Source organism: Pistacia vera, unplaced genomic scaffold (genome assembly GCF_008641045.1).
Source record: "Pistacia vera cultivar Batoury unplaced genomic scaffold, PisVer_v2 Contig126, whole genome shotgun sequence".
Taxonomy (NCBI): Eukaryota; Viridiplantae; Streptophyta; class Magnoliopsida; order Sapindales; family Anacardiaceae; genus Pistacia; species Pistacia vera.
The window spans coordinates 580,391-594,251 of NW_022195314.1; the positions used below are offsets into that span (position 1 = coordinate 580,391).

Genomic DNA, 13,861 nt, shown 5'->3' on the forward strand with positions numbered 1-13,861 from the left:
CAATAAAGAAAATGAATGGGTTCCCAATATTTTAAAAAAAAAAAATTCATTGCCTTTATTGGTGTATTTAAAATTACATTGTCTTTGTTTTTTATAAATAACTCGGAAATTTTTATAATTGTATGTATTACCAATGAACTAGTAGGATAATACACATCAGAAAGTTGTAAAGTGGATTGGTAAAAAGTTTTAAGAAAAGAATGAAATACTTTAGCTATTTGCCAATCATTTTCTACCAAATAATGAGGACCTCTATTATTTGCTACAAAATAACTAATTATATTAGCATAAGGTAAACATGAATCAAGCACTAGATAAGTATTATTCCATCTAACAGGCATGTCTAATGCAAAAGTTCTAGGAGACATATTTGATTTTATACAAGCGTCTTGAAATTCAGCATTTCTTTTATTACTACTAGTAATCCAAGCTAAACAATCTCTAATTCTATTAATATTTTCTTTAATTGTTTTTATACCACTTTTCATAATTAAATTAATAACATAGCATGCATAACGTTGGTGAAAAAACTTCAAATTGTTATATAAAGGATAATTACTTTGAAAATAATCTATAGTTTTACTATTAGAACTTGCATTATCTAAAGTTAAACTTATCACTTTACTAATAACATCATAATCTTCTAAAACTTCAACAATTTTATTATAAATTTGTTCACCATTATGATCAACATCCATTAATCTAAATCCTAATAAAGATTTATTTAATTTATATTCATTATCAAAATAATGACTAGTCACACAAATATAATCTTGTTTAGCTTTACCACTCCAAATATCGGCAGTTAGAGCCACACTAACATGATAAGTATGTATTTTATTTTTTAATTCTAATTTCATTTTTTTTAAATAATTTTATTAAATTATTTCTAGTTGCAGTTTTAGAATAACTTTTAAATCCTGGAAAAAATGAATTTTGAATAAATCTTTCAAAATATTTATCTTCAGCCATATTAATAGGTTGATCAGTTGCAGCAATATATAAAGCTTACTGTTCCCTATATACATCAGAATTATAACGCCAATTAGTACCCATATTAGTTATTTGAGTTTGATTGCTTTCTCTATTTCCATGTTAATTAATATGTTTATTAGCATGTCTTTTTAAAGTACTAGTACTATTACTTGAATCAGCTTTATAAATATTTTCACAGTATTTGCATCTCGCTTTCTTGACTTGAACGTCATTTTCTGTCTCATAAAACTTGTTGAAATGCGCCCAAACGTCTGATGTGTGTCTGTCTTCGCTTTCAACGGCAGTTGATGATCCCGCCTCAGCTTGAGATGAAGTTGGACGAGCACGACGATTACGAGGACAACTTCTAGAACCACCGGGAGCTGTTGGAATCGGGGACATATTTTGAGGTGTATCGGATTTTGAGAATGGGAAAGCGGGACTATTTGAATCTCCTCCTGCATTTATGTTAGTAAAATCAATAGGACTAGGACTAGGACTAGGATAGTAGTTTCCTTCATCATTGTAATTGATGGGAGAGAAATATTTATCCATTGTAGTTAAAAAAAAAATTGATGTAGAAGAAATTAAAATTAAAGAAAGAACATTGGAATATGAAAATTGGAATTTGGGAAATTGGAAATATGAATTAAAAATTGCAAAAACTAATAAAAATTAAAATACGAGCAAATTGATAACAAAGAGATTAAGAGAATAAATGAATAATTGAGAGATTAGAGATTAGAGAATATGAGAGAATGAGAGAATTTGAGTTGTGAGAAAAATGTGAGAGTTTAGGGCCAATTTATAGGAAAAAATGGGAAAGAAAAATGATGAAAAAGACCCCTCCAACGGCTATAAAACAGCTATATTTCAAGGGTAAAGGGGTAATTTGAAAAATAAAATAAAATATTTTATTTTTTTTTATTTTTTTTGGGCCAACCCGGCGGGTTGGCGGGTCTCTTGCAAAAGAGACAAAATAGTAGCCTGCCGGGGTGCGGGTTGCCATTGTGCAACCTGGCCCGCCCGGGGGTTGCTACCGGATTCAACCCGCTTCTTTACGGGCCAGGTTAGGGTTGACCCACCTAACCCAGCCCAAATGTTCCACCTCTAATCCGATTGTTAACTTCAGGACTTCAGGGGATTAACTGAGATGTACATAAGCTGGTCCGAATAATCCCACACAAGCTGGTCCGAATAATCCTACACAAACTAGGACGGACACCCCTAGGCACCACAAAAAAAAAAAAAACCAAAAAAAAAAAATTATCAAATTCCAACGTGACGTCAAGTTAGTTGGCGCACCCCACATAATTAAAAAAACATAAACTCTTCTACACAAAACGGGTGATTAATTGAGGTAAAGTGCAAGTGTGCAACCTGGCGAACACCTCGATTACCCAAAAAAATAAAAAAATATATCAATTTCCAATGTAACGTCAAGTGAGCTGGCGCACCCCACATAATTAAAAAAACATATACTCTCCTACACAAAACACATTTCCCGTCTTTCATGCATGCTCTTGATCCTAACACTTCCATTAACGTTTAATAACATATCACTTATAAAAAAAAGTCTTAAAACTTACTGAAAGAATCTTACAATATCTACGCTTAAAAAAAAAATGAAAATATATATTATAAAGAATTAGTAATATTCTATTAAAGATTTGTATATATTATTGGTCATCTAAAATTTTTCCACTTTCCTTTCTATTCTCATATCTAATGTGATATTAAAAATAATAAATAAGTATTGACCATAAACTACGTCAACATGAGAGCCAAGTCTCCTGGATTATTAAAAAAAATGTTAGAAACTTTCACACAAAAATCTTTTAGAGTCAATTTTTAGAAACAACCAAAAATATTATATATAAAGCATTAGTACTACTCTCTCTCTCTCTCTCTCTCTCTCTCTCTCTCTCTCTCTCTCTCTCTATATATATATATATATAAGTGTGAGAGTTTTTAACACCGATTCCAACTATGGCTGAATTTCTTCACACGTTGGGAAGTTTTCGAAATATTCAATTTTATGTGATTTGGCATAGGAGTGTTGGAGTGACAAGAGGAAAACGAGAGTGACAAAGATGATGGGATTGAGGAGACAAACTTGAATAATTGAAGTTAAATTAATTAATAACTATTCATAATCAAACGTTTGATAAGGATCTCTTCCAGTTTCCACCACGCACGAAAGGTAAGAAACTGGGTCCACGACCTATCTAGAGACAATGAATGTGTTCCGTTGATTTCAGATTGTAATTAATGGTGCCTCGTTTATTGAGCTTTTTCTGGATCCGTTGGATTGACATTGTTTCCATGGACTCAAAAAGATCTTTGTCCCTTTTGATTATAAATAGTAAAGAAAATGGCCGGTTTCAATATTCTCGAAGTGTAAAATACATTTCCGAAATCAACCAAATATAATTTCCATTGTGTAGTCGAAGTTTTTCTCCTTAATTCCAAACATTTATCTCACTGCAGGCAACTTGTGTTGTGTCTCTTGATCTCCTCTCACCTCACTCTCTAACGTGTGAAGAACTTCAGCCATAGCTAGACTCAAGTGAGATTGAAAGCTCTCGCACTTCTAGGTATGTACTTAAAAATTATTTTTCAAGATTTTGTTTGATAATCCGAATTGCTCTCAATGTTGTCTTTTGATAATGTTGGGTAGGAGTTTGAAGTGGGTTGAGCTTAGTTAACTGATGTAGTGAAATGGTTATTTAGGGATTAAGGTTTAGAGATTTCAAGTCAAAATCGAACTCTTAAAAATACCTATTGGTATGCTTGTTTTTTCAAAATTAGAGATTGCAAATCAAAATCGAATTCTCAAGAATCTCGAGCCCAGGCTTGGGAAAAAGTTTTGGTTTTTAATACTCGAACCACTCCTACCTTGGCTTTCGAGTTTGGCCCGAGTTTAACTAGTTGAAAAAACAAAGATCTTTTTTGAGATTTTTCTTATAGATTGGGGGCTACTTAAAATTTATCAGGGGGCTATTTAATAATTAATTTCACATAAGGTAGTTGTTGGAAGTTTTTAGAGGTTTTTTTTTTTTTTTTTTTTTGAAATTTTAATTTGTAAAAGGTGTTGGATGTAGTTTTTAGAGGGTTAAATGTAGGTTATAGTAACTTTCAAAATTTTATATAATATACCTGAGTCTAGGTCGGCCTTATCAAAGTCAAGCCTTGTGGTCTTGGATAATGTGATATAACTTATGCCTAGTCTCAGCCCGAATCGGATTTCTTTTACATCTTTGGCATGTTTGGCTTAGTATTTTTATCTATATTCTGGATCCTATTCTCCAAATAATGTTTGGCACATTATTTCAGAAATATTACTTTATTTTTTAATTACTTTTAGACCCCATAAGGTTATTAATTTCACTAAATACCCCCTGAAAAAAGTTTAAAAATTAATAAAAACACCCCTATAAACCCAACTTGTCAGATTCCGGCAACCACCATCGGTGATAGTTGGAATCTATACAACTGCCTAACTTCCGACCAGAAATGGCCGGAAGTTCACCAATGTGGCCTTTTCCGGCCAGATCTACCACGGATCTGGCCGAAAAAGGCCAGATCTGGCCTTCAGCAACGGCCAAAGTAATGGCCATCGTTGACCGAAAACGACGATCAAAGATGGTCGTCGACGTCCATAACAGACCGTAGATCTGGCCTTTTTTCAGCCAGATCCATGTGTTATATCACAGATCAGACACTGACTTTCTGGCCAGATTCTGGCAGTGGTGGCCGGAATCTGGCACTACAGGTGGTGGGGGTGTTTTTGTCATTTTATCAGTTAGGGTTTTTAATTAAATTAGTAAACCTAAGGGTTTTTTTTATAAATTTTTAAAATTTACCTCGTAATACTCCTCTATCCAATAACCCAATACTATCCCCAAAATCCTATCCAAAATACTAAACCTTAATGTTGATTTAGTTATCTTTTGAATTTCAAATATTCAAGTACGTGAGTAGGTTGGTAACACTCATCCCATTTAACTTTATTATATTATATTTAATTTTGTTAAAGTATTTTTTTTGTAAATGTACTTTGAAATTAAATTAATGTTATAATTTCCACATATAATCAAGCACTTTTATGTTAAGTTAATTTAAGCATTCTTTGATATACATATGTATTATTGTATTAGAGACAAAATATTTGTAATTTATTAAATTTTGAACAATAAATTATAAACTTAGAAGACAACATTATATAATTGCACCCTATATGTGCGTAACCAGCTGGATCACTCCCACCTGAAACACTAAGCCATACAATTTACTGATTAGGTAAAATTAATAGGAGAAAAATTTTGCATACTTTTTGTTGGATTCTTCGTTAATACTTTCCTTGCCTCCATAGGGAAGTTTTTGAATTGGAGAATGATGACGAACAATGATTCAACATTTTGTGGGCCTGAGACAGACAATGATTTAACATTTTTTGGGCCTGAGAGGGACAATGATTCAACAATTTGTAGGCCTTATCAGGCAGCCCTGGAGGAGGAGTGGGATGACCTGAAAAACTTCTTCAAAAAAGAAAATGCTTTTGCTTTGTCATCTATTCTATCGGCCGCCGGGGACACTGCATTTCACTTGGCAGTTTTCAGCAACAAGGAACAGCCGCTTGAACATTTACTTGATGTTAGCAAAGAAGACCCTATTGCAATGTATGCATATTTGGAAAAGAATAAGTACGGAAACACAGCTCTTCATGAGGCTGCCGCTATTGGGAACGTTAAGGCCGTAAAGCTCTTGGTGGAACACGATAAGAGACTCGTGGACGGAAATACTGAGTTCCTTGAGGATAGGAATGAGGAAGGCGAAACCCCGATGTTTAAAGCTGCTGCATATGGTAGAACAAAAGTAGTGAAGTTTTTAGCTTCAGAGTCATTTGAACAACTGATCAAAAAAACAGAATATAAAATTACAGAAACGGGGGAAGGGAAAAAAGAAGAATATACAAAGTTGAAAGGCATTCACCGCCAAATAATAACCCGCATTAAGGCTAAACCTGAACCTTCCAAACCGCCTACACCCCTAGAAACCATAGAAGTGCATGGAGCCTCCATTCTGCACGTTGCCATCCAAGGAGAGTACTTTGGTCTCTTTCTCTACCCATCTAGCTTGTTTACTTTTGCTTTGAACTGAAATATTCAACTGCTATCTGATGTGCTAAGTTCTTTTCAAATTTTCGCTCAGAAACGGCTCTACTGTTACTGAAACTGGATAAAGGCTTGGCAACATTGAAGGGCGAAAATGGCAGGACCAATCTTCACCTGCTAGCCACTATACCCTCTGCTTTCAAAAGTGGATACCGAATGGCCACACTGATCAGTAGAGTCCTCTACTTCTGTATGTACTCTCCAACTTTCTATACTGTAACATATATTAATAACAGTTAGACTGAACGGGTGTTTATCTGTCTGTTTGTTTGTTTTTTCAACACTTCACAGATTTAAATGTTTTAAGTGAGGGTCATTGAAACACAAGTTATATATATATATATAATTCATGATCATTAATTCATATTAATCTAATGGTTTAAAAATTGTTTAGTTGGCAGTAAAAATAGTAAACTTTTCATCAAGTCATTGGATCAAACTGATTCAATAGCTGAGAATTTGTGTCACTAATTTATATTAAAATGATCGCCTCTATATGATTTAAATTATTATTATTGAATCTCACTAAAAAAAAAAAAAAATTTGACTGCCAAAATTCGATATCCGACAACTTCGTTGGTCAACTAGATTAATTTTTTTTTCTTTTTTAAATAAATAAATTCTAGGTGACATTTAACATTCTCATATAAGTTTATATATATTATTGAATAAAGGTATTTTAGTTATTTAACCAATGTGTTTGTTAATAATTTTCAATACTTCTATATAAATTATGAAATTTAACTTATTTTATTAAGTGTATTTATCTTAAAAGAAGAGATGATATGAAAAACAAACAATAAAAGTTCTAAAAGTACCTAAATTCATCCTAAAACTAATAATTGTATGTATGCAATTAAGAGTGCGACAACTCTTATCTTTATATTTCTCTATTAACAACTTCTTTGCTAATATGAATTTATTTTAGAAAAAAATTTAATGATGAAAATTAAAAAAAAAAATGATACGAATGATATCTAAATATATCATTAAAACTCTTTTGCTAATACATGCATTTTAAGAACATTTTGTTAATGATATTTACATATTTCTTATTAATTAATAAAATTTACAGGTCTTCCGATTGATGATCGTATAGATGATGAAAAGGGGAATTGTTTTAATCTCTTCAAAGGTAATAGATGAAACTTTACTTTTGTTCTGATTTAATTTCTTAGCATATATGCCTTCAAACATATATGTTAAAGAGAAACCTTTGTTAACGAATTGTACTTTTTATTAATACCTAAACCGTACAGGTCTTCATTTTGGTGATAATGTAGATGACAAAGAATTATGTTGTTTAAATCTCTTTAAAGGTAACAGATAAGAATTTACCTAACTTATTTTATTTTATTTTTTTATATAAGAATTTGACTTTTGTTCCGTTTTAATTTACATTATATGAATAATGTAAATGCATAAATATGAATAGGGTGGTGGATACTAGGAAAAATTTGTTCACCAGCGAGAAAAATCTGTGAAGCAAAGAGAAAGCATAAACTTGCTTTTAGACTTGCCAAGAGCCTAATAGCAGTAGATGATTCGTGGATTGAAGATGTCATCCCAACAATTTCATCACCTGATTCTTATGAACAAGGAAATATTCGAGCTAGAGCACCGATTGAAGAAGATTCTAAGCCAAGCCCTTTATTTATGGCAACTGAAAGAGGAATAATAAAGATTGTCAAAGAGATACTTAAATTCTATCCCCAATTAGTTGAGTCTGAGAATGATCTAAAGCAAAACATATTGCATGTGGCCATTAAGCACCGTCAAAAGAAGATATTTGATCATGTGAAAAGGATGAAGATACCAATGACAAGGTTAGTCCGAGGGATTGACAGAAATGGCTACACCATTTTACACCATGCTGCATACACGAGTGATGACACTAGAGAAATTCACCCTGCAGGACCTGTATACGAACTGCAAGAAGAGCTAAAGTGGTACAAAGTAAGCCCATCTTTCTCCAACTTCAAGAATATTAATCATGTACGGATTAAGAAATAACTTGTGTCCTCAGGGTGTGCTAATGTAAATATCTTTTCTATTTTAAATTTTATTCATTATTCAAATCCGACATTTAATAATGAAATTTTAAAACAGCAAAAATATAAAATTTTAGAGAATATAATTGGCAACCCCCATTTTATGTACTCTAGTTTATGCACTAATTACCGTGGCAGTGGCAGATTTAATTAAGAACCAATATATATTGCTATATGTTATATATGCAGCGTGCGGAGAAGGTGACGCCCCCCCACTACCTCATGTTGCCTGATTCAGAGGATAAAATGACTTGCGAAGAACTCTTCAATATGAAGCATAATGACCTACTGAAGCGAGCACGACAATGGATAAAAGAGACTTCTCAGTCTTGCTCTGCAGTGGCTGTTCTTGTTGCCACCGTCGTCTTCGCAGCTGCCTACACAGTACCTGGAGGTTCCAATGATAAAGGGTATCCAGTTTTTCTCAACAACAAATTCTTCATGTTTTTTACAGTCATGGACGTGGTTGCTTTAGCCTGCTCCTTGACCTCGGTGGTCATGTTCTTGTCTGTCCTCACATCACCTTTTAATTACGAAGAATTCCTTCACGCTCTCCCTCGAAAACTGACAATAGGCTTTTCCTTACTCTTCATTGCCTTGACTACAACAATGCTTGCATTCGCAGCAACATTATTGCTTATCGTTCGTTTCCAAAAGCCACGTTGGACCACCACTATCATTTACACTGCTGCATTTCTTCCGGTCAGCATATTTGCACTCACGCAATTCCCTATGTATGTCGCATTTAAGGTGACGTTGCTCAAATTTTACAAGTGGATTAAGAAGGCTCTTCCTCGTAAATGGTTTAAGAAGCAGATTGCAACAAGGTTTCAAGTTTGTTCCAAGCGGGTTGCAAACAAGTTTCAATTTTGTACGAAGCAGCAGCTTCAGATAAATGGGGTGTCATCTAAGAAGAATGATGATGATCGTTGGCCTAGACTCCCAGTATGACGGATTTATATATGTTGCTCGAAATGCTAAAGGAGGCTGTAGATCACCGATGCAAGAGACTTCTATTGGATATTAATTAAAGGGTAGAATAGTTCTGTTCTCCGACTGATTAATATTAATTAATGGTGTGCGTGTAACAGTGTGTTCAAGGCATGCAGTTTAGCAAGTCAACTTGCTTTTAGTCTATTGTTAAGCTAGCATTTGACGGGTCAGCAAGCTGTTAGTAGTTGGCTAATTGTTAAAATATCAAACTCAGCTGAAGCTTCTAAAACTGCGTTTATAATGTATATACCATGAGTAAGTTTGTCATGTTAGTTTTTCTATGAAATAAAATTTCAAGTTACAGACTAGTTTTTTTTTTCTCAATTCAACTTGTTTAATAATGAGTCGTATAGGATAATATTATACTTACAATTCAATCTTACAAATTTTTTCTCACAACCACAATATATCAATTTGTAATTGGTCAGTTCGTAATGGATTCCACCTGTCTAACAATTCTCGTCTGCCTACTTGCAAACTGACCAATTGCGAGTTATTACATTGGGATTGTGAAAGAAAGTTTGTAGGATTAAGTTGTGAGCCAATCTTTATTGTAGTAGTATAAGGGTATATAACCCACAAAGTGATAAAAAATTAATCATATATGGAACATTGAAAAATATAGCATTTTTTTAATATAATAAAATGTATTGAAACAATCAAATTTTTGTTTGTTCATAGTCTTAATTGTATGCTCTAAGAGTGCATTTGGTTCCAGGAATGTTTTATTACTAAAAATATAGAATTACCAGTGAGATAAATTACTTAGAAAATTATTGGGAATATTATATTATATATGTTTCGTAGATTGGTGGGTATAAATACTTAATATGTTTAGTTGAGAGAAATAAAAGAATTTTGGGAGAAACTTTTTCTGAATTGCCCTTCTTTTTTAATATTATTATTATTATTATTTAGATTACTACATTTAACCCCCTATGTTTGAGAATTTAGCTAAGACATCCTAGTCATAAAAAAAATTTTAAATTTAACAAAATAACCCCAGCCACCCAAGACGAGTGTTGGCTGCCGACCACCATCGTCAGTCGCCACCGCCACTGACAGTTGCCAGAATGACATACGACCGACCAGATTTGGCCAATCGCATGCCAATCTAGCTGTTTTCGACCAGTTCTATAGTAGTAAATGGCCAGATGGCCAAGGATCTGGCCGAAAATGTCCAGAATGGATCTAGCCGTTTTCTTCTAGATCCATAACCATCTGGCCATTTCTTGTTAGTGATCTGGTCAGAAACAGCCCAATCGATGCACGGCCGACCAGATCCAACCAGTTATACGTCATTCCAACGACCATTGATGACAGTCGATGGTGGTGGTTGGCAGTCGATAATTGTCTTGGGTGGCTAGGGTATTATGTAAATAGTTTTCAGAACAAGGGCATTACTAACCAAAAATTTTATTATTTAGAGGTAAAATTGTAACAAAATTAAGATTAATTTTATGTAAAACGTGGGGCTTTTTTGTCCAAAAAAATTAATTTATGAGGTTATGGAAGTCATTTCGCGCAATTGAACTAATTATTATTTGGTATACATTTGAGGACATTTGTGTTCGAAATGTTTTTTAATTAAGGGTAAAATTGGTATAAAAAATAATAACACCCTTGAGTCAGTAATTTGATTATCCCCTATATGGCTATATCATCAACAATAATTACTATTGGTATTAAAAGATTATCGAAATATTTCATTACTTGACAACCAAACAAAGGAATATCCGAAATCAAAGAAAGATTATATAAGACTTCATCACTCACTAGTCACTACCCTAAAATGGTGATAGTTGACATCTAACTGATGATTTTTAATTAATGGGTAGTGGTGATGAACTCTCAAATAGTTTTTGGGAGAGTTTGATACTTGATAATCTAAATTTTATTATAATTTTACCCTTAACTATTAAAATATTTGGACAATAATACCCTTGTTTTGAAAAAAATTTGCAGAAAAATTTAAGGACTATTTTATCCTTATATATAATTTTTTTTAGGGCATAAATTCCCCTGGACTTTAAAAAAATTATCCAAGGGTGGTGATCGGATCTGGCCACTGTCGTCAGCCACTGGCCGCTGGCAACCATCGTTAGCCAGCATCGGAATATCATATGACAGGCTAGATTTGGCCGATCGTGCGTTGATATGGCAGTTTCCGACCAAATGGCCAAATAGATCTGGCCGTCGTTGACGACCAAATTATGGCTGTCAACAATCAGAACACAGGCTATTAAGGACGGCTAAAACTTTGGTCGTTAATTACGACTAGTTCTAGCCATAAATCTGGCCATTTTTTGCCAGATCCATCATGGATCTTGTCGAAAATGGTCAGATCGGCTCACAGCCAATCACATTCGACAGGTCGTGTGTTGTTACGACCATTGCCACCACCGCCACTGGTGGTGACAAGCGACCGATAGTGGCTTGGGATGGGTGGAGGTGTTCTTATTAAGTTTTAAACGTTCTTAGTTACTGGGGTGTTTTAGCAATATCTCAAACATAGGGGCTAAAATTTTTTCAAAAAATAATATTATATTAATATTTATAAAGGAGGAAAATTTAGTAAATTATATAATATACCCACCAATTTATTCCTCCCAACTAAACATATAAATATAACATACCTACCAATTTATTTCAACCAACCGAACACATTTTCCTTAATATTCATAGTAATCTTCAAGGTAATCTATCTTTTCATTAATATAACATTTTCAATAATACAACATTCTTTGAATCAGACTCTCAACTTTCAACATTCATAATCACAAAAGTAGTTTCACATAATCAGGAAAGTTGTTCCCTATATCTTAATTAGCAACATGAATAATTTTATCCAAAAGAAAAAAAATCAGATTTTCAACTTTCTTCGGTCCATTTCTCACGCTTGTTTTATTTAGGACAAATGATTTGTTATCAATCAGTAAAATTATCGGATTGGTTTTAAACAGTGCATATTTATTATGACTTTATATATGAAGCATACGGTTCATTAGTTTCATCAAAAACTTACTCTACTCTGTATAGTTTCTATATTAAAGAAGTTTGTAAGCTAAAGAAAGCTAATAAGCTTATCAAATTTCTTTAAACATAGAGTATCTTTAGGTTTTGTAAGCTAAAGTTAAGCTAATAAGCTTCTAAAATTTCTTTAAACATAGAGTATCTTTAGGTTTGGTTATATATATATAACCAAACCTAAAGATACAATGAAAACAAAGCATTATGATCACATGGGACTGATAAAAATTCTCTATATCAATCATTTTGTTAGTTATGGAGCCTTCTATTTAGGCTTTGAGAATTAATTATCAAAATTTATATAAAAGTTTTCTCATCTATAATGAAATTGTTATTCTAACTAATAATACTACATTTACAAAAATACTCTATAAAGTCATCCATACAAGTAACGTGATACTATTTTTATATTGTCATATCATTCACTATTATTTAATTAGTATTTATTAAATTATCAAACTATTTAACCTAGGTTTTTGAAAACTTTGGCAACAAGCATGACTTTATTTCTTTGAATAATAAAGCAACAAATATTTAATACTGGCTATCTGTAGCTCATGATTACTAGTATGCTTCATAATAATAAAATAATAATGTCAATAATATCATGTTTATAAAGTTGGCATCTCAAGTTTGGATCCTAATTGATGTGGATGTTTATATGCTAGCACCATATTGATTACAGGATTTCGTAATTAATGCAATTGATGTTATGTTTCGTACAATTAATTCAGTGTTGACACATGCATGGACAATAACATCAGTCGGGATCCAAAGTTAGGATCCTAACATTATATGCTTAGGAGCATCACTTTATTAATATATGTTTAGCAAACACCACAAAATATAACAAATGTTATCAGTCCACGAGATGCCAGTTTACCTTTTCTCTTCTAGTCTCCATTTATTAGGCAACATCCTCTGGCCTTGCTTCTTCAACAATTGCATGATTAATATACAATCTTCCCTTCCATTTGTTACTCCAAATTTCATAGAAACCAAAGAAAAGTTCCTGTTCCTCGTCATCTTTATCACCTGGAATTTTAACGGTGAACTTTTCTTCAGCATTAGGAATATCAAATGGATTATCAGGTGTAGTCATCTCCAGTGGCTTAATCTTTTTCCATATGGATTTTCCCTTTGCCCCAATCTTAGCCATCATAAAAAGTGGGAGGCCATTCCACCCAAAGGCGTCAGCTTTCAAAGTAATGTTGAACTTTATTTCATATGACTTCCCAATTTTTACTATTTTTGAACCGGTTACTTGAAGCCAGCACACCTTCTTTAGCTCTGTAGGTGACCTGTACAGTGAAATATATGCCGAATTTTTCAGATTTATAGATAATATACACTACTGTATGAAGAAAACGCTAATAAATCATGCAGCATGAATATGAAGAAGAAGATGTTGTAGCAACTTTAATTTATGCAATAACTAAAAACTTTATAGTAGACCTCTCACTAGTTTTCAAAAAAGATCATAAAAAATATTATCAAATTTAAGATGTCCTATAATGACAGATCTTAAATGGTATAAAAATACGTTTTTATCAAAATTTTACACTAGAACAAACTATAAAAAACCCTACTGCAAAGAAAGGTTTATAGACGTTTTACCGAAAGTATTTAGCCAAA

At 32.8% G+C, this 13,861-nt stretch overlaps 1 protein-coding gene across 2 annotated transcripts; it reads left to right on the plus strand.

Annotated features, from left to right (window-relative positions):
* The first annotated feature begins 3,380 nt into the window (after positions 1-3,380).
* On the plus strand, positions 3,381-9,454 carry LOC116120484. 2 transcript variants are annotated; one of them, XM_031406433.1, is made up of 7 exons: positions 3,381-3,572; positions 5,351-6,091; positions 6,190-6,342; positions 7,228-7,287; positions 7,412-7,471; positions 7,588-8,108; positions 8,393-9,454. In XM_031406433.1, exons 2-7 carry the CDS (start codon positions 5,371-5,373, stop codon positions 9,152-9,154), a joined length of 2,277 nt encoding a protein of 758 aa, XP_031262293.1. In that variant the 5' UTR covers positions 3,381-3,572; positions 5,351-5,370; the 3' UTR covers positions 9,155-9,454. The 2 variants fall into 2 exon arrangements, with proteins under 2 accessions (XP_031262293.1, XP_031262299.1); XM_031406439.1 differs by having other exon boundaries at positions 7,436-7,471.
* Positions 9,455-13,861: the final 4,407 nt, after the last annotated feature.

Excerpts from the sequence above, each read along its gene's own strand:
- LOC116120484 (XM_031406433.1), top strand. The coding sequence starts at position 5,371 with ATGATGACGAACAATGATTCAACATTTTGTGGGCCTGAGACAGACAAT. Across the intron at positions 7,288-7,411 it reads TTGTTTTAATCTCTTCAAAG|GTCTTCATTTTGGTGATAAT; the intron begins GTAATAGATGAA and ends TAAACCGTACAG. Across the intron at positions 8,109-8,392 it reads AAGAGCTAAAGTGGTACAAA|CGTGCGGAGAAGGTGACGCC; the intron begins GTAAGCCCATCT and ends TTATATATGCAG.